We start from the raw sequence: 24615 nt of genomic DNA, 5'->3' as shown, positions 1-24615 counted from the left end.
CCAAATTTATATGTACGCATGTCGTATGTTTACACATATCCATGTATCTTTTGTATTCATGATGCTGATGAACTACTTTTAACTATGTGATAGCAATTTTTTTAGTGTTTTCTTCTATTTTGACTTTTGGGTAGAAAAACTTTTCTTATCGTTTGTTGAGTTGTGGAACATAATGTCTTGGATCCGGTATATGAGTCGACGACGAGATATATAAAATCAATATGGATATTGATCAATATATATATGTTCAGCTCAGCCCTAAATGAATTGAAAATAGTGTGTCTATATAAACGTTTAAAAATGTTAGATGTTCTTGTAAAGTTAGGCTATATAGTATTTTTATGTACATATATTTTTCAAGGAAATAAAAGATGGGAGTGATTGGCAGATTCTTTTGGTTGTATGTAGAGGTGAGGGAATCTAACCTCAATATAACTTTAAAAAGAACAATCCATTCCTCTCTCTGCCTTATTTTTCTTTTTAACCACTCACACAAATGAAAGTGAATCCAGCCAGATTTCGTGTAATAACTAGATTAATTTAATAAATTTTCCATAAGTCAAAAACGGTGACTGAAAATATATGAAAAATTGTAACAACTCTATGCATGGTCTTGATTCATGACGAAATATATGGTCCATTGATGTCAACAACAAGATATATAATGAGCCAGAAAGGTGGCACCCCAACACAACACTATATACTGAAGTTTCATGATCCACTTATGAATCTCTCTCAGGTGTTCTCGGATCTGCATTCTCTTGCAAGGTTTTATTTATTTATTACATAAATATTCCAACATATTATTCAAGTATTATATGTGAGAAAAATCTTAACACGAAACCCACCAAAAAATTCATGTCGGTGACTTAATACATACAATATTTTATTTAAAACAAAATTTAGAAAAGGAAAATAGTGTTTAATTTAAGTGTATATGCTTGATGTGTAATATGTCTCCAAATAAAAATGTTGACCTTTTATGATGCTTAGAATTTTTTGGTCAGTATAACCACACATTAATCATTGATGAAAGATTTAATATTTGTCGTCTCATGCCGTAAGATCTATTCATTAAAAGCTTGAAATCTAACGAGTTGCTTAAGTGTTGAAAGTCTATATTAATATTAAATTTTATCATCAAACTATACGATAAATCTGATTTAGCCATTGAATCATGAAAGAGATTTAAAAGTCTTTTGAAAGATACATTCCTTATTAACAAATTCAAGACGTTTTTGTTTTTACATATACATTTGGTGTTATGTGCAGGGCAACTTTACGTGAGTAAATATTGTTAGCCAATCAAACTACATGTACTGAAAGTGGACTCCATCCAAAACTTCAACTCTCAAGACTCTCGTAACGTGTTTTTGTTGGTTCAACTTTAACCATAATTATAAGAATTTTTTTTCTTACATCATAACTACAATTAGAATGTAAACTTAAATAAATGACTTTTTTTTCTTCTCTTTCACACAAGTCTTTTCGAAGGTAAGTCGTGTTGTAGAAGCACTAAATAAATATATTCCAAAACATAAACAAGAAAATCTTAGCTAGCTTTAAAAGATAAAAGAATTCATCTGATATAAAACCTAAAATGTTGCAAATACAATTCCTTGAAAAAAGATACTGCAAAATAAGAAAAAGAAAAAAGAAAGTAGGAGTTGTATATTTATGATGGCTTATAGAGAGCCGTCGGTAAAAGCAGAGAATCTGATCAAACTTTAAATTTTCTGGCTTTGACGTCTTTAGAATCGAAATCCAATGATTATTCTCTTAATCCCTCTTTTCTTTCTGAATATACATTGCTTAATTATATTATTCATGAGTGTAAACAATCACCCCTTGTAATATATGTTTACACAACAATATACACTCCATTTATGCAATAACTTGTTTCATGTCTTCATTTCTCTTACTAAAAATGATATACAAATTTAACTTCTGATACATACATATTTTAAATATTAGGTAGATTCACATTCTCCTAAGTAAGGAATGGATTCACTCGCAGCAATGAAATAAATTTGTTATGGTATATGTCCCTATGAGGCATAAAAATCGTAAGATTCTGATTTCTCTTTAGAAATAAAGAAGGAGAAAACTAAGAGAGTAATTGGGGGACCCAATGTGGTAGCTTGATGTCGTGGTGAAGCATCTTCTCCTACTACGAGTTTCTGTTTTAGTGGACACCTTTCATTTGTTCATTTCTTAAAGAAAGGAATATTATTAATCATTCAATCCAACTTCACACACACACACATGCATGCATAAATATGCATATGAATGTGAGAGATATAAACATATATGTCGATCATAGGTGTGGCCCGAATGTTTGAAAAACAAGCAAAGAAATTCACCAAAGCCAAGAGAGGATAATGATCATAAAACTTTCTCTTTAACTAAATATTTAATATACTTTCTTCTAATGAAAAAAGCGAAAACATATTCTCTAATAACTTGTTGAAAACCATTATCTAAGGAAATGAAGTAAATCGAATCAAGCTTTTATACATCATACCACATGATGAAGCGTTACGTGATCTACACATTAGAATCAAGTGCTACATGCCGCGTTTAAGAATGATATATAGTGACAAGATCCATCATACCATCGAAATTTCGTGCCTGGATCTTATATGCTAAACCTAATTTCATATGTATAAAGAACTATGAGAACAACCAAAACATTGTACTCAGATGCAATTATCTTACAATAAGTTTGAGATGACGGTTTTATGGATATATATGGTTAAGACGTATCAGCCGTGAAAACTTCAATATATACAGAACTAGTGATCATCCTATGTTATGTTTCTCCTTATGATAACTTCTATAGTAGACTTCACTGTCTTCTTCTTTACAAAGATTTATACAAAAAAAGTACTTTATTATAAATACCCTTTAGATTAATCTAACGTATCTTTTTCATCCATTGTAATGAAGAAGTCATGAGATAAAATGAATAAGCGATAGATAGATGTAAATTATTAAAGAAGAAAACAAAAGGAGATTCTTGAATAATGTTGAAATTGGATCGAAAGCAGTCTGAAAGAGAGATGCCTCATCGATTATTATTCTCTTTTAGCCTTAAAGGGACCCAATTCAATCGAATGTGCTTGTGTTGCACAGATCCAAATGCGCAAAAAAGAACATCTAAACTTCAATTAAAATATTTTAAAATCCGTAAATCCATTGTCGAACAAACGTGACATCATTCATGTGTCACTTGGAGACAATATAATTCAATGAAAGTTTTACAAGTTATTAGGGCAGGTAATTCAATTACCATGTAATGTCGATCATAATAATGTTTTTTTCGCTTACAACTAGATTCATCTTAGAGCTGTTTTAAAAAATTACATGATAACTTTTTTTTTCTTTCGAAAACTTACATATACGATCTTGCATCCAAAATCTTGCTCTCTGTGCAGTGATCGTAGTAGTCCGATAGAAATTGAGGAAATCAAATGAGAGATAGTGAAAAGATAACTCTTTACTAAACGTCGTCGTTTAGCTTCGCGCCTTTAAATGGGCCTTGGGTCAACAACTCAAAAGTGTCAAATTTGGGCCAGTATACTGCAGACTTCGCCGTTTTGAACATTTTCTATACGGGCCTATAAAGTATAGACTATCCTCCTTAATAGATCATGCCCAAGTTTTATCCCATTACAAAAGTTTTAGAGTCCATCCACGTTACAAAGGTGAACAAAAAATCATACATATTATATACATGCATTTGATCACACTTACCCTTTTACTACTTTTTATTTTGTTGGATACTAAGTATGTAGATATAATATAACAAACTTAATTATTTCCAAAACATTTTCCGACTCAGACATCATAGCTTTTAGTTTTCAAAAGTTCATCTATCATTCTATTTTTAAAGTAAAGTACATATTCTTTTTCACAATCAAATAATATGAACATTGAACCTTAACATTCATAAAATGATTATCGGCTTTCAATTCATTATGTCAATCTTAGTCATGGAACATCTATTATCTTACTTTTCGATCGTAACTGCACACAACAAAAAGTAACACGCAACTATCGGAATATTGGAAAATAAGTAGGGATACATAATTGCAAATTATGAAACAAATGTTATAAAATAAACAAAAGAAAACACGATCGAAAAGACTTAACGGGATAAGAGAAAAAGATATGGTCCAGCCTTATCTCTTACCTGGAAATTGCCACGTGTCAGACACAACCAGAACATAGCCTCTCTTGCTACCACAAACATTTCTTCAAATCTTTTTGATTACTTTTCCATTAATTTAAAGAACACACATTGATGCTTTTGTTATGTTGGATACGCTACTACAAAACCCTACACCAGAAAATATGTTCATATTAAATCCACGTGTCGGATAATCATTGGTCACATGCTTGACGAACAGCTAGATTCTGGCAGACGAACCTTTTTAAGAGTTGTGAGTTGTGATGGACCAATCCACACGTGGTGTATTACAGCTGACGTGGGCTTAGATGTAGGATGTTTCGGAGACTGTGTGGGTCATGTGCCACGTGTTTACACAGCTTGGCATTGATAGTTTTATGCCTTGTCGGATTTACATGTAATAATCATGTCAGATATGTATTTGTACCTAATTCTGTCTAGAGGAGATAGAATTTTCAGATGTTAATTTGCAATTGTATTAACATCAGTTCTGATTGGCAACCCTATACTGTTGTGGTAGGGGATTTATCGTTCTATTACCCACAACAAAAGTGTTATCAAAACGTTATTCTCAGTTTTTTTCGCATTGCTTTCTATTACAATTATTTTGTACCGTTTTGAATAATTTTAGTATTAATTAACGTTTTCTTTACCCGCTAATTCTTTTTGTATCATTTTGTATTACTAATCGGATCCAACATTTTTCAGAAAACTGATAACTGAGCAATCTCGAATCAAAACCCATACTTGATTTCAAAAAGCTAGGAATAACCAAACTATTTTTTTTTTTTTTTTGGAGCAACATGAATAACCAAACATTTTTATGTTTTCGGCCACAAAGGAATCGCAGTGAAAAAAAATCTAAACTATAGTTAGAGAATTCAAACACCAATCCGTGATAACTATTGAACAACCAAACTACTTTACTAATTACTTTTAGCAAATTTGTTAATAATTAATGTAGACTTATACATACGTCAACGGATTTGTAAAACCGGGTTTAGAAAAAACATGAACTTGAGATGAATTCGGGTCATAGTTTAAAACCTTTTTTTCTTCGAAATGTGTTTTAATTTGTTTATTAGTATGACTTTCATGTTACGTAGATCTGACTTTTTATCATCTGTTTTTAGGTTTATCTTTTTCAATACGTTTACACCATTTTGAATAAGAACCAAGTGTTTCTTCTATTATTCCTTTTAAAATCCGACGTGGCAAAACCAAGGGGAGGTGAGAAAATCTTTAAAACGCCACTAGAAAGGGGAATCAAAAAGAGCGTGAAAAAGATCTCAAAATGCCCACTTTCTTCACAAACATGTGGCTCTCCTATTTCTACATGTCTCTCTCTCTATTCTGACGTGTAATTTTCTCTCTTCCTCTCTCCCTTCTAATGCACTATCTATCGTCATTAATACCAACCTCAAGCCCCTTGTTTTCTCTTCATGCTCTTTTTTTCTTCCCTCCGATCTTCATAGAGAAAAAAAAACCAGAGGAAACCATTTATTAGACCTTCATATCTCTAGAACTTTCATAATTAGTTATGTCTAAATCTAGAGATACGGAGATAAAGTTGTTTGGGAGGACAATCACATCTCTTTTAGATGTGAATTGTTATGATCCGTCGTCGTTGTCCCCTGTTCACGATGTTTCTTCTGATCCAAGCAAGGAGGATTCGTCTTCTTCTTCATCTTCTTGTTCTCCAACTATTGGACCAATCAGGGTATGTCATGAGAATCTTAACCTCTTTTTTTTGTTATGTGTTAATTAATCTATAAACGAACTTTATGATTTTGAGATGAATATATAAAAGTTTCTTGGCTGAGGGAATCTACAAATGGGTCGATCTCGATCTGAATTTTTAACCCTAAAATTTGAGACTTTCTCTCTCTGTTATGAGTTATAAAGGCTAAAAAAATTAATGTTTGCTTGACTGTTTATATCTCTTTGCTAATTCTAATCAAAATTCTACAAAAAATTCAGGTTCCGGTTAAAAAAAGTGAGCAAGAGAGTAACAAATTCAAAGATCCATATATATTATCCGATCTAAACGAACCACCAAAAGCAGTATCTGAGATTTCATCACCAAGAAGTTCCAAGAACAACTGTGATCAACAGAGCGAGATCACAACAACAACTACCACAAGTACTACATCAGGAGAGAAATCAACGGCTCTCAAGAAACCGGACAAGCTTATTCCATGTCCTAGATGTGAAAGCGCAAACACCAAATTCTGTTATTACAACAACTACAACGTGAACCAGCCACGTTACTTCTGCAGGAACTGTCAGAGGTATTGGACAGCTGGTGGATCTATGAGGAACGTTCCTGTTGGCTCAGGTCGTCGCAAGAACAAAGGATGGCCTTCTTCAAACCATTACTTGCAAGTCACTTCTGAGGATTGTGATAATAATAACTCGGGGACGATCCTTAGTTTCGGTTCTTCGGAGTCTTCGGTTACAGAGACTGGTAAGCATCAGTCAGGTGATACAGCAAAGATAAGTGCTGATTCAGTTTCTCAAGAAAATAAAAGCTACCAAGGGTTTCTTCCTCCGCAAGTAATGTTACCTAATAATTCTTCTCCTTGGCCTTACCAATGGAGTCCAACGGGTCCTAACGCTAGTTTCTACCCTGTCCCCTTCTACTGGGGATGCACGGTTCCGATATACCCTACCTCAGAGACTTCATCATGTTTAGGAAAACGGTCAAGAGATCAAACTGAAGGAAGAATCAATGATACTAATACAACAATAACTACTACAAGAGCAAGATTGGTCTCAGAATCTCTTAGAATGAATATCGAAGCTAGTAAGAGCGCTGTGTGGTCTAAGTTACCGACAAAACCCGAGAAAAAAACGCAAGGATTCAGTTTGTTCAATGGATTTGACACAAAGGGAAACAGCAACAGAAGTAGCTTGGTCTCCGAAACTTCTCACAGTCTACAAGCAAACCCTGCAGCGATGTCTAGAGCTATGAACTTCAGGGAGAGCATGCAACAATAATCAGACACTAATATAGATATATATTCATGAACTGAGAGATTTGAGTTTGGCTAATTGTTACCTTGTGGAAGAAGGCAAAGCTGTGTAGATAGTTTTGTTGTTTGGAACTAAGAGTAGATATAGTATTTACTGTTGTACACAAACAGAGATATTTTTGGAGCTGTAGATATTTCTCTCCATTGTGTGATGAAGTTGCAACATATATAAACCTTTAGATTAATATCTACGTGATCTATCTTGAACTTACAATTACGTTTTTGCCCATGAATCATGAGATAAATATTATCTCAACTCCAAATTGTCCTCTCTGGTAAATACATGTCAGATGAGCATGAGGTACCAGACTATTAGCTTGTACGATTTTGGTACTTAGTGTAAATGGGTCAAACTAATCTAAGATAAGAGATAAGAAAAGAGGAATATGAAACCAAAGAAAGCAGAGCATCTTTCACTTTCATATTTGGATTAAAGAGAAGAATCCAACCACTGGCACTGAAAAAAAGCTAAAAGAAGAGCATAAAAGTCACTTTTTCTAAAAAGCAATTATTCTTTTTTTTCCAATGTCTTTTTCCATTCTTTTTGCACCTTCACTAATCTTTTATACTACTCATTTTGATTATTACTTGATATGTTGTAATGTTTCTACTTATTAGTATGGATACTTAGCTTGTTGCTCTATACCTATTTTTATAACCATGTAATTCCAAGATTTGGATCATAATCATTTGAGATTTGACACCAATCTTTGTTAATACTTTCGAGTCTTCCATGATCATGAAACGTAAATATAATGTCCTTTCAAATGAGACTTAAATGCAGATTACAAAACTTTAAAACAACAAAAATATTACTTGTTAAACTGTCAGCATTTAAATCTTTCGATTGTCTAATAATTTAATAGAATTATAGCATATCACATTTTGAGAGGCAACCCAAGTTCATGTTATATAGTTGATCTCATATACTATTCTTCCACAAAAAGTAAATAAATGTTTTATTTGTTTTTGAGCTCTACAAATATGTGAAAATTAAAGGTCCATAAAGACTGGTTCTTTTAGCTGCACAAAAAGCTTAAAATCCAGTTACGTTTAAAGAATAAGCAGGGAGGCTACGCATGTTCTTTTCCCAAACCGGAAGACTGTTCTAAGTTGTTGGTGAGTTCTCATTTTTAACAATGGATACCGAAGGAACACAAAAGTTTGAGGTGCTCGAGTGGAGAGAAAGAATAAAGAATAGAAATGTACTTGGAGAGCAAATACTTAAAACCATACGCAACATCGGTAGCTCAAACATATAGAAGGGTTTTGGAAAATTCGTTACCAAGGTCTAGTCATCATAAAAATTGCAAATGATTTATTAACTGGAATCATTATTATCATACGACTAAAGACTAAAGTTATGAAATAGATTTCTTAAATGTGAAAGAAAGGAATAAAGTTAGGTAGACTTTGTAGGAGGCCACTCAGCTTTCACCTGGACCATACGTATATGTTCTCGTAAAGTAGTTCAGCTTTTTTAAGGAAACAAACAGAAAAAATTGTTTTCTTTTTGAATAATAAAAGAAAAAGAAAAAGTCATGAATATTTAATTATTGGATTACATAAGGAACTACATTAACATGAATGTTCCTTTGATAGAGGTTTTGGTTTGATATTTACTTCAACACTTATCTGTTTTCGACGTTTTGATTTAAATTTTAATCAACCAATATATACGTTATTGCTTTTCACTTATCGTTTTAAGAACATCTAATAAATTAGAAACAAAATTGAGATATTCATTCTATATTGGTACTCTCTCGCTCGAGAAATTGAATCACATCGGTTAACATAAAAAAAGAAAAAGTTGAAACACTTCCAAACAAAACTGAAATTGGGTCCGAGAATGGGCCTAAGCCTGGAATAGCAATAGATTTTAAGTGGTGCACATTGCACACTCCTTACCGTTTTATCCTTTTCTTGTGGATCTTATGGAACCTTAAAAAAAAACAATTAACAACGGGAAGTGTTTAGTGAAAAACGGTATTACATAAATTTAATCTTAATTTCATAAATCAATCAATTATTTCGATTTAGTCATAGAAATGTGTTAAGCTGGACTAAAACTACAATGACGTATACAAATAGTATCATGATACAAATCAAATGATTATTACAATGAACAATAACTAGGAGAAGGGGCCATGTGGGTGACATGAGGTCGATGAGACGCATAAGTAAGGGGCAATGAAATGAAAATATGTTTTTGCTTTGGAGAGAATAAAAAAATGCAATGGGTGTGAGAATATTAAAGAGTGGATGTTTGGACTTTCTGTTGCAGAATCTGTGCCTGAATCTTGCAACCTCATCAATATCGCATGTTGTTATTAAACTTCTGCATACTCCAAATAAATACAATGTAGTACATTATTCCTTTTAATTTGACTTCTCTATCGTTCTTTGTCGTTTCTTATATCCACATCATCGTCCCTGTTTTAACATATGTCACCTTCCTCTTCATATACGAAGCATGTTGTTACTCTCACTCCATACAATTTTTGGACATTAATGACGGAATCTGACATTTTCATATAAGATAAGAGTTAGTTAGAACTATAAAGTGGTACAAATGTTTTACACTTCAAATCAATTTTGGTAAAGGTGAGACAATTTGGCATCTACATAAATGAAAGCATTGATTTTAACCAACGAGTGGTATATATGTACGTGCTAATTAACACGGGGTAAGGAATGTTGCATGTGACTAAGGACAACAACATTTAATCTACAATTATTAACGCAACATAACTACATCGACAAGGACTCAAATCATCTCATAACTTTTGTTAACTAACTCAAGCCAGTCTTGTTCATGATCGATGATGATCACACCGTCCCCAACCCAAGAAAATCGAAAAATGGTGGTTTCTTCTCCTCATTGATTCTTTCAAATATCTCACTCTTCCCGGTTTGGTTTAAGAAATCGAATGTAGTTGCCTCTTGTGTCCATGCAATGTAATCGCCAACCATCATTTGGGTTTCGAACATATCCACCATTAATGGACTCTCATTTTCATGATCATAACCTAAATAGTACAAAAAATGGAAGAAAATTAAGAAATGATATGGAATTAAAAACTGAAAGAAAAGAGAACACAAAAACTCAAACCTGGGAAGCAAGGAACTGGTAACATAAGCTGCTTATGGTCACTACTAGCAAGGTGGGTCAAAGCTAACCGGGTAGGGTCAAAATCATTGAAAATGTGAGGATTAGGGTTAATGAGTGGCTTAAGAGAAACCATCGTCTTCCTCCTACGGTAAGAAGAAGATTGTTCCCTAAACTTGCGAGCCATTATAACATGCCAATGGTTCTTCACAGAATTATCAGTCCTACCAGGGAAAAGCCTCGCTATCATCGCCCATTTGTTACCATAAAGCCTATGAGCTTGCATTAGCCTCTCTTCTTCTTCCTCAGTGAAGGCTCTTCTATTTATCCTTGGGTCTAGTTGGTTAAACCATCGAAGCCTACAGCTTTTCCCTGCTCAACATTAACACCCAAAATCTCAAGAACGTGAATCTTGTAAAAGCTTAATCAAGTGACAGAATTAACGTACCGGATCTTCCTTGGAGCTTCTCAGCTATGAGGTTCCAGTTTTGTGGACCGTAGACGGCGACTAGTTCTTTGAGCTTAGTATCTTCAGCTGGTCTCCAATGTCCTCTAGACACCGAAGCTTTTGACGAGTGTCCACAGCTTCTATAGACTGTTGTGTCTTTCTTGTTGCAATTACTGTAATCACTTAGATTAGGGTTCATGTCTTCTTCTCTATGACTTGTGTAGTAGCTACGGAGATGTTGAGCATTGTCGATATTTAAAGAGAAGTAGTCCGATGAAGTGGTCTGATCCATCGAATGGTGTTGATCTTCCGACATGATACAATGTTGTTGTTGGTTATAGTGATGATGTGAGGACGAAGACAAAGAAGACGGGAAGCAAGGTGTTATGGAGAGAGACGCCACGTCAGCATGCACCATCTCCATCCTCATTGGAGGAGAAGAGCAAATATTAAATATGACTTTGAACATCATAATTGATATTTGTGTGATATTATTACGTATGGCTCTAAGCTATGTGCGTGTATGTATATGTTGTGACCTTGTTTTCTGACAAAATGCTGTTATACAACTGTTAAAAGGTTCATGGACTGTCACGGACTGATTTGAAAGCTGATATATATTTCTATACATTTGTATTTATGCATTGTAAATTGTTTTCAACACTCAGTTTAATTTACATTCTAGATATTTTAATTTAGGATTATTGTATAAATAGTATTATTATCTCTGGTTTAAGTTATAACCAAATAGCTATAATCTACATTTACAATAAAATCCAATAACATTTTCACAATAATTGTCACTACTTAATTTTGAAAAAACTAGGAATGTGGAAACGTATAGAGATGAAAGAAATAAATAAAAATGCTAGGACAGAGAAAGAGTAAAGGACAGGGAACACGTTTCCTACGTTGTGAGCAGTGGAGATGTGTTTGGAAAAGTGGAGAGAGATGAAAAGTTGTTAAACATCCGTAAACATCTTTTTTTTTAGTTCAACTGCTTTTGTTCTTTGTTGCCCCAAACAAAACATCATATTATTCTACGATTGCTTGCCAAACAAAATCTTGGTATTATCTTGTTTGAATTTCGAACTATGAATATGATCTTCTTCTTTTTCTTTTTTGTTCAAGTAACAAGGCGATTTCACCCCAAGTTTTAACTATTTTCCGCTTGATACATATGAATTAAGCGTTAGGTATTCTTGTCATTTAATACATTCATAGTGGTCACTGCTCATGCATTATCAAAGTTTTGAATTCTATCTCACAACCAATTTGAATTAACCACTAAACCATCACAAATTGGTTGTTTATTTGTTTTTCCTTTACAAAGAAACCTACAATTTACAGAATCTTTTTTTTTTAAAAAAATAATTAATGATTTTGTTGTTGTTGTTGGTTGCTACCGAAAATTGGAAATAGTAATGAGGATGAAACTAAACATCTGAAGTAGTCCCAACTATAACAGCCAAAAAGGCTCAAAGCATACATTTGATTTGACTCTTGCGTCTTTTATTTTCTAACCACAATTATATCTCTCACGCACACTTCACATGTCTTTTCACCAATCCCCATTTATCTCTCACTCTCGACATTTTGATGGTTTATATGAAACCCTCTTTCTACGTACATAGCCGGTCTCTTCATAATGTGAATGTTAATGATCTTCCCAAACGAGTCCGTTTTTCATATAGTCTTGACTACTTGTTGCCATATCAATTCTACCATTTACTGATTTTAAAATTAACTATCCAACCATATGTCGCAGAATTCGCTGTTATAAATCATTTTTTTAAGGGATCGGCTAGACTTATTAAGTTATTATCGTTAGAATTTCTGTCGCAATATGAATATTCATAACACCATAATGCAATTTTAAAAAAGAATGTAAAGTATTTCTTTTTTTATTATTAATTAATTGTGCAGCTATAAATGCATATACGAAACATATATTATCCCATATATACAAAGGAAATACCTAGGTTTGGTGAGACTTTAAGCATAACGTAGATGTATTTATTTGACCAAAAAGATATCAATTGGCAGAGGAATACATTATCTCAGATTCAGAGTATTTGCTGCAGACTTGTACGGTCCATCTGCAGAGATTAACTCAACATTTCCTATGGTCCTTTTTTCTTGGTCAATAACTTTGAATATATACTTTCTTAATTTACACTAAATTTGTGTCATACAGTAGATGTGAGAATGGATAGTTACTTTTTCAAAGATACGCACTAACAAAGTAACACTAACCATTAGCAGGTTAATTAAGGATATCTACACCCAACCCAATTACCTTCACTTTTATTTTGTTATCATTTGAAAAGAAAAAAAAGTATATGTTATCTACTTATTTAAGTTAACAAGTATTTTTTATTTTATTTTTACAAGTTTTCGGGGTTCGTTTATAAAAAGCCATTAAAAAAAGGTGTTGATTTTTTTGGTGACGTCTGTTTCAATAACTGTAGGGGATAGAATTATTAGAATTGAATTTTCAGTTTTAAATGTGGAACATATACAATATATAATGTCGGGAAAGGAAACAGATTCAGAAATTAATGCATAGGATCCAATTCATATCAACAGAGAAATGTTTTGCGAGTCTACTGTGGTTCATTTTCAAATATGCGACACCACGAACTGATTTTATAGCGTACCATGTTCCATCAATTCAACAACACGTACGTGCATGCTCTGCTCCTCATTTTACTATACCTAAACACACGCACATTGCTCAATTATACATCGATCATTTCGGAGCACATAGTGACATAGCCAACATAGGCAATAGCTAGTTTAATAGACTAGCTTTGGGTCTTACTAGGCACAAAGCCTCATCAAAATATAATACGGAGATTTTAAAAAACAAAACTATGGAATTATTCTACAAACTTCATAGACTAGTTTAGAGTTCCCAAATTCCATAGGTTACAAAAGTGTCTTGTAAGTTTTTATACTTAAAGTTAAGAGTTTTCAACTAGCTTTCGCTAAAATCGAGTTTAGTACGTTTCATTTGATTGGATTCAACCTGCTTTTGGTTTAGGATGATTTCGAACCGACCGAAAAAACTATACAACATGGTGGATTGGACATTAAAACAGGAAAACAAGTGATGATCGCATAAATGAACAAGAGACTGAAACAGGAGGATTTTTTTAAAAACAATGTGGACATGTACACGAAGAAGACTCACTGTTCTTAGAGTCAACAAAAACCTCATGATGTGAAAGCTAACCAAATAGTAACAATCTCTCAAATATGGGAAACGAATTCCCTAAATATAATGACCTGTCTATTATCATAGCCCCATTGCTCTATTTTGGGAAATTTTATAACCTTTTTCTCCTCAAATCATCACCAACACAACCAACAAAAAATGTAAAACCGTACCTTCAATCAACACTATAGATGTTGTGGCCTCATTCATTACATTCAAATACAGAACTACGTATATGAGTTGTCACGTAAAGGAGCAAGAAATTTTAGCCTTCTTTAAAGTTTTCACCTAGATTATACATTTTTTTGCAACATTTTTTTCAACCTGGTCTAGAGAGGTTATAATTTTTACCGACAACATTCCAAAGTTTCAGTATTCGATCGGCAATAGATATTTGCATGAAATTGTGAATAAATTGTTGGAATAAGCAAGCTGATAATCCGTACCAAAAATTGAAGAAGCATAAGGAGAATAAGTTTAAGCAAAGAGGCTGAGCAAAGTCCTTCAATGAGACTAATTTTCTTTCTTATTAATTTAAACAATATTAATTAATTACCATTATTAGTTTCTTTCATTTTAAACACAAAAATTAATTCTAATTTTACTAATTAATTTCTCTGTGATATTTATGTATTGCTTTTCAAATATTCAAGTAATGTTTTATATTATAAATTAAATTCAAGTACTGTTTTATATTATTATGTAAATTGAAAATACAAAAAATAATATAACTAGACTAATTTGGTAATTTGGTTTTCTAACCACACTCAAATCGCATCGAAATCAATTTGTCATTCAAATATGATGTACTCTCATCGCAAATAAGAAAAAATACATTACGGCACACATTACACATAAAAGCCCATAATGTTACACTTTGATAAATAAATCCTAGTGTCTATTATTGGGTTATTTTGGGCCTAAAAGCATACATTACACATTAAAAGCCCATAGTGTTTATCATCATCCTCATCGTTGCTGCTTCTCTCCTTCCTCTTCCGCAATTGATTTTCTCTACAAATTCCTTCAGCGCTGCAACCAACAGAAGCGACGTAATCCTCATCGTAGGTTCCCGAATAGACTCCAGCGTGATCAACGACTCCGATCCGCTTCTAAAATGTATTTCAGTTTTCATCAATTGTTTATACGAGAAGAAGAGAACGAACAAGATTCTACGAACCGGTTCAGATTCCGGTTCTCATCCACAATGGTAAACCGGTTCGCCACATTCTGGATTGATTTCATCGAAACCAATGTACCAAAATCCAAAACCCCTCCTTTTGTTATACTTTTTTTCATTAAAAGGCTTAGCATAATTAGATAGTCCATTAATTATACAAGCCCATTGAGCCCATAACGTATTAATCTGATCTATATACATTATATTTTTTTCTCAATTCCTTGTCGACCACACAAAAGTAAACATCCGTGAAGCTTGCTATTGACTTACTGTAGCGTTGAGTCAATGGAGTCAAGATAATGTGTTCAATAATGTATCACAAATCCATCTTTGTTCATTCATCCTTCGTATAGCTTTGCTGAGAAGTAAAAAATCTCTGTTGATCTTGATCCTCTCTCAGTCTTATGCTAATGGATTCTTCTTTTTTCCTTACCATTGTTGCTGCTGCTTTTGCAATAGGCTTCTTCATCTTTCTTAGAAAGTTGAGAATCCATCAAGAAAACGAAGATGTGGGTTCTTCTTCTACATCTCCTCCATCGTCTTTGGCGTCTTCAACATCTCCTCCATCTACGTTGTCTTCTTCAACATCTCATCCGTCTTCTTCAACTTCTCCTCCATCATCTTTGTCTTGCACCGGGACTCACCATGTATTTCCAAGCTTCCGTGGGGATGACGTTCGCAGAAACTTTCTCAGTCACATTCAAAAGGAGTTTCGGAGAAAAGGAATCACTCCGTTCATCGATAATGAGATTAGGAGAGGAGAATCCATCGGTCCTGAACTCATTAAGGCCATTAGAGAATCTAAGATCGCAATTGTTCTGCTCTCGAGGAACTATGCTTCTTCAAAGTGGTGTCTTGAAGAATTGGTGGAGATTATGAAATGCAAGAAAGAGTTTGGTCTAACAGTGTTTGCCATTTTCTATGAAGTTGATCCATCCCATGTTAAGAAGCTTACCGGAGAATTTGGAGCTGTCTTTCAGAAAACTTGTAAGGGTAGAACAAAGGAGAATATTATGAGATGGAGACAAGCTTTTGAGGAGGTTGCTACAATTGCTGGTTACGATTCAAGAAACTGGTTCGTCTACTTTGCTCTTAATCTTTCAACACATTAGAGGAAAATGTACTAATCCTCTCTGTGTTTTTTTTGGTAGGGAAAATGAAGCTGCCATGATTGAAGAAATTGCCATTGAAATTTCCAAAAGATTGATTAATTCCTCACCGTTCAGTGGGTTTGAAGGTTTGATTGGGATGAAAGCTCATATAGAAAAGATGAAACAGTTGCTTTGCCTCGATTCAACAGATGAAAGGAGGACGGTTGGTATTTCAGGTCCTTCTGGAATTGGTAAGAGCACTATTGCTAGAGTTCTACATAATCAAATCTCTGATGGTTTTCAAATGAGTGTTTTCATGAAATTCAAACCAAGTTATACAAGACCAATTTGTTCTGATGATCACGATGTGAAGTTGCAATTAGAGCAGCAATTTCTAGCTCAATTGATTAACCAAGAGGATATCAAGATTCATCAGTTAGGAACTGCGCAAAACTTTGTGATGGGAAAGAAAGTGCTTATTGTTCTTGATGGGGTGGATCAATTAGTACAATTACTTGCCATGCCAAAGGCGGTATGCCTCGGTCCTGGATCTCGTATTATCATCACAACACAAGATCAACAACTTTTGAAGGCGTTTCAGATCAAACATATTTACAATGTGGATTTTCCACCAGATCATGAGGCTCTTCAAATCTTCTGCATCCATGCTTTTGGTCATGATTCCCCTGATGATGGTTTCGAGAAGCTTGCTACGAAAGTTACAAGACTTGCTGGTAATCTCCCTTTGGGACTTAGGGTTATGGGTTCTCATTTCCGGGGAATGTCCAAGGAAGATTGGAAAGGGGAACTACCAAGGTTACGGATTCGCCTTGACGGAGAAATAGGGAGCATTTTAAAATTTAGTTACGATGTCTTGGACGACGAAGACAAAGATTTGTTTCTCCATATAGCATGTTTTTTTAACGACGAAGGCATTGATCATACCTTTGAAGATACTCTTCGTCACAAATTCTCAAACGTGCAGCGAGGGCTTCAGGTCTTAGTTCAAAGATCTCTCATATCCGAGGATTTAACTCAACCGATGCATAATCTACTAGTTCAATTGGGTAGAGAAATTGTTCGTAACCAATCCGTTTATGAACCTGGGAAACGTCAATTTCTAGTTGATGGAAAGGAGATTTGTGAAGTACTTACTAGTCATACAGTAAGTTGTCATTTATCCTTCAGTTCCTTTACTCATATACAAATTTAATACGTTTGATTACTAACCACCTTTACTTTTATATTTGTGTATTTTATTAGGGAAGTGAAAGTGTTATAGGCATAAATTTCGAAGTTTATTGGAGCATGGACGAACTAAATATAAGTGATAGAGTTTTTGAAGGAATGTCTAATCTTCAATTTTTTAGATTCGATGAAAATTCTTATGGAAGATTGCACTTGCCACAAGGTCTAAACTATCTACCTCCAAAACTTAGAATTCTACATTGGGATTACTATCCGATGACAAGTTTGCCTTCTAAGTTTAATCTGAAGTTTCTTGTCAAGATAATATTGAAACACAGTGAGCTCGAGAAACTGTGGGAAGGAATTCAAGTAAGCATTTACCATTCTTTTATGAAATTTATTTTATTTTAATTTCTATTTTTGTATAAAATTGTTAGTTTCAAAAATAAAGATGAAAAAACATGATTTTAGCCTTTAAATGGCATTTAAGTTGTTCTCTTGTGTTGCATTTTTTTCTTTTGGTCATTACAGCCGCTTGTCAATCTCAAGGTGATGGATTTACGTTATTCTAGTCATTTGAAAGAGCTTCCTAATCTCTCAACAGCCATTAATCTCCTAGAAATGGTTCTTTCCGATTGCTCAAGTTTGATAGAGCTTCCTTCCTCTATTGGGAATGCTACTAATATCAAGAGCTTAGATATACAAGGTTGCTCAAGCCTATTGAAGCTTCCCTCATCTATTGGAAATCTCATTACTCTCCCGAGATTGGATCTCATGGGATGCTCAAGCCTAGTGGAGCTTCCCTCATCTATCGGAAATCTCATTAATCTCCCGAGATTGGATCTCATGGGATGCTCAAGCCTAGTGGAGCTTCCCTCATCTATCGGAAATCTCATTAATCTCGAGGCTTTTTATTTCCACGGATGTTCAAGTTTACTGGAGCTTCCGTCATCTATTGGAAATCTCATTAGTCTCAAGATACTATACCTAAAAAGAATTTCAAGCCTAGTGGAGATTCCTTCATCTATTGGAAATCTCATTAATCTCAAGTTATTGAATCTAAGTGGATGCTCAAGCTTAGTGGAGCTTCCTTCATCTATTGGGAATCTCATTAATCTCAAGAAATTGGATCTAAGTGGATGCTCAAGCTTAGTGGAGCTTCCTTTATCTATTGGGAATCTCATTAATCTCCAGGAACTGTATCTTAGTGAATGCTCAAGCCTAGTAGAGCTTCCTTCATCTATTGGGAATCTCATTAATCTCAAGACATTGAATCTAAGTGAATGCTCAAGCCTAGTAGAGCTTCCTTCATCTATTGGGAATCTCATTAATCTCCAGGAACTGTATCTTAGTGAATGCTCAAGCCTAGTAGAGCTTCCTTCATCTATTGGGAATCTCATTAATCTCAAGAAATTGGATCTAAGTGGATGCTCAAGCTTAGTGGAGCTTCCTTTATCTATTGGAAATCTCATTAATCTCAAGACATTGAATCTAAGTGAATGCTCAAGCCTAGTAGAGCTTCCTTCATCTATTGGGAATCTCATTAATCTCCAGGAACTGTATCTTAGTGAATGCTCAAGCCTAGTAGAGCTTCCTTCATCTATTGGGAATCTCATTAATCTCAAGAAATTGGATCTAAGTGGATGCTCAAGCTTAGTGGAGCTTCCTTTATCTATTGGAAATCTCATTAATCTCAAGACATTGAATCTAAGTGGATGCTCAAGCTTAGTGGAGCTTCCTTCATCTATTGGGAATCTCAATCTCAAGAAATTGGATCTAAGTGGATGCTCAAGCTTAGTGGAGCTTCCTTCATCTATTGGGAATCTCATTAATCTCAAGAAATTGGATCTAAGTGGATGCTCAAGCTTAGTGGAGCTTCCTTTATCTATTGGGAATCTCATTAATCTCCAGGAACTGTATCTTAGTGAATGCTCAAGCCTAGTAGAGCTTCCTTCATCTATTGGGAATCTCATTAATCTCCAGGAACTGTATCTTAGTGAATGCTCAAGCCTAGTAGAGCTTCCTTCATCTATTGGGAATCTCATTAATCTCAAGAAATTGGATCTCAACAAATGCACGAAGCTGGTATCACTCCCGCAGCTTCCAGATTCCTTATCAGTTTTAGTTGCAGAATCATGTGAGTCCTTGGAGACACTTGCTTGCTCCTTTCCGAATCCCCAAGTTTGGCTCAAATTTATTGACTGCTGGAAACTGAATGAAAAAGGGAGAGATATCATCGTCCAGACATCGACAAGTAACTACACGATGTTACCAGGTAGAGAAGTGCCTGCGTTTTTCACTTACCGAGCTACCACTGGAGGTTCTCTGGCAGTGAAGTTGAATGAGAGGCATTGTCGTACATCTTGTAGATTTAAAGCTTGCATCTTGCTGGTTAGAAAGGGTGACAAAATTGACTGTGAGGAATGGGGGTCCGTATATCTTACCGTCCTAGAGAAACAGAGTGGTCGCAAGTATAGTTTAGAAAGCCCAACTCTATATCCACTTTTAACTGAGCATCTGTACACATTCGAAATCGAAGCAAAAGGTGTGAAATCCGTAGAGCTTGTCATTAAGTTCCAATTCGGCAGGAAAAAATGGGAGATAGGTGAATGCGGGATACGCCCACTCTTGGAGGAGGACACTCACGTCGAAAGTTCTATATAATGACGTGATTGTATTGTCTATTTCCATATACGGTATATATGTTTGTAACACAGTTATTGGTGATGGTAAAAGAGAAGTTATTGGTGAAGGATGCTGAGGAAACGTGAAGCTATTATTACCAATATGGATACTGAAAAGAGATTCATTGGAGACAATGCTCCATTCAACTGGAGCTGTAGAGGTTGTTCTTGCGAAAACATGTGAAGGGATTCTGTAAGGAGGTTTATTAGGGCTCGAGGTCTTTGTTGTTGTGTTGTTAGTGGATCTTTCCATGACTTGTGTCGGAAGATATTGCTCTACATTGTTTTAGAATCTGATCAGGTCTTGGTTCGCGGCTTCTATGGAAGAATAAGAAGAGGAAGAAGAAGAAGAAAGTCTTGAGATTGGATCTTGCTGGTTAGAAAGGGTGACAAAATTGACTGTGAGAACTGGGGGTACGTATATCTTACCATCGTAGAGAAACAGAGTGGTCGCAAGTATAGTTTAAAAAGCCCAACTCTATATCCACTTTTAACAGAGCCTCTGTACACATTCGAAGTTGAAGCAAGAGGTGTGGAATCCATAGAGCTTTTGTTTGAGTTCGAATTCAACTTAAATGACGACTGGGAGATAGGTGAATACGGGATACGCCCACTCTTGGAAGAGGACGCTCACGTCGAAGGTTCTATATAATACGTGATTTTATTGTCTATGTCCATATACTGTATTTATGTTTTGCAACCGTTGGAGTTCAAATCGAAATCATTAAACATGTCTCTACAGTGAGAGATCAACAAAAGTTTAAGTCGAATTCAGTTTCTTGGTTGACAAATACAGGCTTATTAATCCCCCACCAACATAGAAATCCAGTTTCTAATCACACTTTCTAAAAGTATGAACCAATTTTTTTCTTTTTTAAAAATCTCTTTTACCAAATATCTGAAATCATCAAAACATACTAATAAGCATGTACTATACAAAACATAGATGGTTCAAGAAAAAACACACGTGAAATATAAAACAAAAGAAACAACGGTTTATATAAAACTAATCAACACGTGTAGACCGTATGATTCTCAACCGTAAGGTGCTTAGTTCGCCGTTACGGCACCATCCTCATCAGATCTAAGTGCCACATTCCTAGGAAACGAAACCCGATGAGCTTGACACGTGAAACGTCGGTTAGTAGCTTCTAGTAACTGATTTACTTTGGTGGTTAGCCCAAATGAGTGGTCCAATAAAAAAAGAAAGCGGGTAAGTCGTTGTTTCTGTTCTGTGAAGTAACAGATGAAAATTAATGGAAACGATCCCAAATTCCCTAGTCTCTAGCTTCCAACCCTAATTTCCGATTTTTTTGGTCTCCCAATCAATACCTATTTCTTCTCTCTCCTTCACAATCTCTCTTCGTTTCCAAAAGCTCTGTTTTTTTTTGTTGTCCTTTTCTCTCTTTTTTTCTTTCTTCCTCATAAGGAAAGTTTTTATGTTCAGCATCTGATTCATGGAAAGTTTTGTTTTGTCTTAAATTAGGTAAGTTTTCTCTTCCTTCTTGGGGATTTTATTGACAAAAGTATGAATCTTTGAAGTGGCCAAGTGGGTATCGTTTGCTATTCCATTGATTCTTGGTGTTGCTCATTGTTAGTTTCAAAATGTGTGTTGTATTCTCTTTGTTCATATGAGTGGGTCATAAGTTATGCAGGATGGGTAGAGTGAAGCTAAAGATAAAGAAACTACAGAACATGAATGGACGTCAATGTACGTATACGAAAAGGAGACATGGGATTATGAAAAAGGCTAAGGAGTTATCGATCTTATGCGACATAGATGTTGTGCTTCTCATGTTTTCTCCCATGGGAAAGGCTTCAATTTGCATAGGCAAACACAGGTCTGATCACACTTTTTTTTTAATACCAAAGTATCTTTCACATTGTTCTGTTTAGTTTGATGTTCTGTTTTTTGGGTTTTGTTTAGCATTGGAGAAGTCATTGCTAAGTTTGCTCAACTCTCTCCTCAAGAAAGAGCAAAGAGGTTTCTTCTCTTCACTTTTACACATTTCTAGGATCTAGAATCTTTCTGCGTTGACATTACACTGAACATATAACTTCTTCGATTTTTGTCTACGTTTGAACAGGAAGTTGGAAAACCTTGAAGTAAGTAGTGGTTCTTGGCTCTGTTTAGTCTCTCTTCTCTTCTCATCTCCTAAACTATCATTAATACTATTTCTTTTTCATAATATCTTAGGCCTTGAGGAAAACTTTCATGAAAGCTAACCACGATATAGATATATCAAAGTTTCTAGACAGAATTAGGTGTGTTATATTATATCAAGAATATGAGATTCTTTCTGAACTCTTTCTCTGTTTGTTCTTGTTTAGTGTTGTTGTGTATTACTACTAATGTGACTCGTTTTTGTTTTCTTTTACAGTACACCAACAGTTGAGGTATGTACAACTACTATGATGTTAATAAATGATTCTGAAGTATCTTCTAATTCGTTTCGCGACACGGGAATTTTCAGGTGCTTAGCGAAAAAATCAGGTTTCTGCAAACACAATTATCAGATATACACACACGACTAAGGTGCAAATATCTTCTATCTACTTCAGTTAAATCTTCCTTTTGGTTTTGGTATTCTAATTTGTGAGTTACATGGTTTTTTGAGATAGCTACTGGACCGATGTAGATAATATCGACAGCGTAGATGTTTTGCAGCAACTAGAACATTCACTAAGACAATCTCTGGCTCAAATCTATGGTCGTAAGGTATGATCTTCCTCCCAAATAATCAAATAATGAGTTAAGGTCTCATTTAACAAAACTTATGCATCTTATTACGACTTATAGGCGAGCATGCCGCAACGTCAGCAGCAACAACTTATGTCCTCACAATGCAAAAACCAGGTAAGGATTCATCACTCTGGACATTATAAAGATGTTTTGAGATATGTATAAACATAGAGCCAAAACATTGTGTTTATGCAGTTGCAGACTGAAATAGATATAGATTTCGGAATGGAGATGGAGCAACAACTTGAGAATTTCTCATGGGTTCGTACCGATGAAAACATGAATGTTCCTATAGAAGAAGAAGACCCTAATCTGCAGCTTCATCACATGTACAAGGACATAACGTGTTCTGCAAGTTCAGCTCTTGGAAATTACTCAGGACTCTTTAGTAAAAGCTCAGATATCTTACAAAAACTAGAAACCGGTAGCATTCCCGGGACATCGGCTGATCCGAACCAACAATTCAGCAATCTCAGTTTCTTAAATGATCAAAAGCTTAAGCAACTAGCTGAGTGGAATCTATTAGGCAGTCCTGCGGATTACTACGTTAGCCAGATCTTGGAAGCTTCTTATAAGCCTCAGATTGGAGGAAAAAACAACGGCGCTTCTTCTGAAACATTACCTTATGTTGCGGTCTTCGATGATCCTCTATATTTTTGGGTAAATAACGGTTTGTTCATCATTCATTTGTTTTCAAAACTCTGTTATTACTGGTCTTGTTTTGCTGACTGTTTCTGAACATATCTAATATGCAACAGCCAAACTGACAAGTAGCTCCGGAAAAAAACATAAGACGCATTGATCCGAAAACGCGCCTTGTCTTTGTATCAACGAGTCATAAATGCCGAAGAAGCTAGGATTGATAGGTTACATGGACACATACTACACTAGATGATACTATTTTAAGTTACTTGTAACTCGAGAGTCATCTCCAAAAAGCGTAAGCAAAGTATTGTTTCTCGGTTATATACTATTTATAATACAAGTCTAAGCTGTGAACGAGAGATGTAAATAAATGCGTTTACCTCTGCTTACGCATCTATAAAATAACATAATATGAGTTGGCTAGAAAAATTTTGATTTGCAGTTTCCAAATCCTTAACTACACTGCAACCACCACATCAAGAGTTTATTATAATTTGAAGAAAAGTAATATTTAAGATGAACTGATGAAGTATTCATTTTGTCCCCATCAAATGATAGAAGAGTAGTAAACAGAGAAAACTGAATAGTCATTTCGAAAGTGTTCATGCAATTTCCCGATAATAGTTTGGAGTTGTTGAATCTCATAAAGGAAGAGTGCTCAGTGAATGCTTAAAATGAGAGAATGGGCTAAATAAGGCCCGTTGAGAAAATGGACGATGTGAAATATGTTGGTTAGCGTTTCGAGTCTGCGGGGACCCATAGGTACTCATGTGGGTAGTTAGAACAAAATATTGTCAGAAAAGCACATGGCTTCGGTTATTCTGTATCACTCGTGATTACTGTTACTACTACGTGCACGTCATTCTTCTTTTTTGTTTTCTTTTTGTCACAACATGCTATTTGCAGTATAGTATAGTTAATTTCTTATTATTATTCTGATGGCTGATTTTTTATTCTTTCAAATCAGTTGGATTTTTTCCCGCAAAATGCTTCGTATTTTTTTTTGTCTACAAACCACGTATAGAAAATCTATTAGATATGCAGATTTGCTGGCCAAAATAACCTGTCAACAAACTACAT

The 24615-nt window shown here is 34.7% G+C and overlaps 4 protein-coding genes, 2 long non-coding RNA genes, 1 other non-coding gene and 1 pseudogene across 13 annotated transcripts; 3 read left to right on the top strand and 5 right to left on the bottom strand.

Annotated features, from left to right (window-relative positions):
• The first annotated feature begins 5247 nt into the window (after positions 1-5247).
• Positions 5248-7435, top strand: AT1G69570 (Dof-type zinc finger DNA-binding family protein). Its single transcript, NM_105626.4, has 2 exons — positions 5248-5912; positions 6173-7435. Exons 1-2 carry the CDS (start codon positions 5733-5735, stop codon positions 7190-7192), a joined length of 1200 nt encoding a protein of 399 aa, NP_177116.1. The 5' UTR covers positions 5248-5732; the 3' UTR covers positions 7193-7435.
• AT1G69572 lies at positions 6172-7412 on the bottom strand. 3 transcript variants are annotated; one of them, NR_139917.1, is made up of 2 exons: positions 7254-7412; positions 6172-7167 (listed from the first exon to the last, which is right to left on the bottom strand). It is a non-coding gene; the product is annotated as an other RNA (long non-coding RNA). The 3 variants fall into 3 exon arrangements; NR_139918.1 differs by having other exon boundaries at positions 6202-7154; positions 7254-7364; NR_139919.1 differs by having other exon boundaries at positions 6737-7142; positions 7254-7348.
• Positions 7436-9868: 2433 nt separating the features above from the next.
• Positions 9869-11261, bottom strand: MYB105 (myb domain protein 105). Of its 2 annotated transcripts, none has more exons than NM_001334415.1 (3): positions 10785-11261; positions 10340-10708; positions 9869-10256 (listed from the first exon to the last, which is right to left on the bottom strand). In NM_001334415.1, exons 1-3 carry the CDS (start codon positions 11254-11256, stop codon positions 10057-10059), a joined length of 1041 nt encoding a protein of 346 aa, NP_001321037.1. In that variant the 5' UTR covers positions 11257-11261; the 3' UTR covers positions 9869-10056. The 2 variants fall into 2 exon arrangements, with proteins under 2 accessions (NP_001321037.1, NP_177115.1); NM_105625.3 differs by having other exon boundaries at positions 10785-11209.
• Positions 11262-14788: 3527 nt separating this feature from the next.
• AT1G09835 lies at positions 14789-15334 on the bottom strand. The gene has a single exon (NR_143534.1). It is a non-coding gene; the product is annotated as an uncharacterized misc_RNA (transcript).
• Positions 15335-15362: 28 nt separating this feature from the next.
• Positions 15363-20942, top strand: AT1G69550 (disease resistance protein (TIR-NBS-LRR class)). Its single transcript, NM_105624.5, has 4 exons — positions 15363-16259; positions 16336-17440; positions 17539-17832; positions 17995-20942. Exons 1-4 carry the CDS (start codon positions 15589-15591, stop codon positions 20125-20127), a joined length of 4203 nt encoding a protein of 1400 aa, NP_564971.2. The 5' UTR covers positions 15363-15588; the 3' UTR covers positions 20128-20942.
• Positions 20182-20526, bottom strand: AT1G69543 (annotated as a pseudogene). The gene has a single exon.
• Positions 20667-20907, bottom strand: AT1G09067. Its single transcript, NR_139556.1, has one exon. It is a non-coding gene; the product is annotated as an other RNA (long non-coding RNA).
• Positions 20943-21211: 269 nt separating the features above from the next.
• Positions 21212-23962, top strand: AGL94 (AGAMOUS-like 94). 3 transcript variants are annotated; one of them, NM_105623.5, is made up of 11 exons: positions 21212-21633; positions 21803-21988; positions 22075-22131; positions 22235-22253; positions 22345-22412; positions 22529-22544; positions 22622-22683; positions 22770-22866; positions 22948-23004; positions 23086-23550; positions 23649-23962. In NM_105623.5, the coding sequence occupies exons 2-11, from the start codon at positions 21804-21806 to the stop codon at positions 23655-23657; spliced, it is 1035 nt and encodes a 344-aa protein (NP_177113.3). In that variant the 5' UTR covers positions 21212-21633; position 21803; the 3' UTR covers positions 23658-23962. The 3 variants fall into 3 exon arrangements, with proteins under 3 accessions (NP_177113.3, NP_001322116.1, NP_001322115.1); NM_001334413.1 differs by having other exon boundaries at positions 23086-23962; NM_001334414.1 differs by lacking the exons at positions 21212-21633; positions 21803-21988; positions 22075-22131; positions 22235-22253 and having other exon boundaries at positions 22301-22412; positions 23649-23919.
• Positions 23963-24615: the final 653 nt, after the last annotated feature.

This window comes from Arabidopsis thaliana, assembly GCF_000001735.4.
Source record: "Arabidopsis thaliana chromosome 1 sequence".
NCBI classification, from domain to species: Eukaryota; Viridiplantae; Streptophyta; class Magnoliopsida; order Brassicales; family Brassicaceae; genus Arabidopsis; species Arabidopsis thaliana.
The sequence above is the reverse complement of the archived record's forward strand: the minus strand, read 5'-3'. Positions and strand labels throughout refer to the sequence as shown.

Excerpts from the sequence above, each read along its gene's own strand:
- AT1G69550 (NM_105624.5), top strand. The coding sequence starts at position 15,589 with ATGCTAATGGATTCTTCTTTTTTCCTTACCATTGTTGCTGCTGCTTTT. Across the intron at positions 17,441-17,538 it reads AAGTACTTACTAGTCATACA|GGAAGTGAAAGTGTTATAGG; the intron begins GTAAGTTGTCAT and ends GTATTTTATTAG. Across the intron at positions 17,833-17,994 it reads AACTGTGGGAAGGAATTCAA|CCGCTTGTCAATCTCAAGGT; the intron begins GTAAGCATTTAC and ends TGGTCATTACAG.
- AGL94 (NM_001334413.1), top strand. The coding sequence starts at position 21,804 with ATGGGTAGAGTGAAGCTAAAGATAAAGAAACTACAGAACATGAATGGA. Across the intron at positions 21,989-22,074 it reads ATTTGCATAGGCAAACACAG|CATTGGAGAAGTCATTGCTA; the intron begins GTCTGATCACAC and ends GGTTTTGTTTAG. Across the intron at positions 23,005-23,085 it reads CCTCACAATGCAAAAACCAG|TTGCAGACTGAAATAGATAT; the intron begins GTAAGGATTCAT and ends GTGTTTATGCAG.
- AT1G69570 (NM_105626.4), top strand. The coding sequence starts at position 5,733 with ATGTCTAAATCTAGAGATACGGAGATAAAGTTGTTTGGGAGGACAATC. Across the intron at positions 5,913-6,172 it reads CAACTATTGGACCAATCAGG|GTTCCGGTTAAAAAAAGTGA; the intron begins GTATGTCATGAG and ends CAAAAAATTCAG.
- MYB105 (NM_001334415.1), bottom strand. The coding sequence starts at position 11,256 with ATGATGTTCAAAGTCATATTTAATATTTGCTCTTCTCCTCCAATGAGG. Across the intron at positions 10,709-10,784 it reads GAAGCTCCAAGGAAGATCCG|GGAAAAGCTGTAGGCTTCGA; the intron begins GTACGTTAATTC and ends AATGTTGAGCAG. Across the intron at positions 10,257-10,339 it reads ACCAGTTCCTTGCTTCCCAG|GTTATGATCATGAAAATGAG; the intron begins GTTTGAGTTTTT and ends TGTACTATTTAG.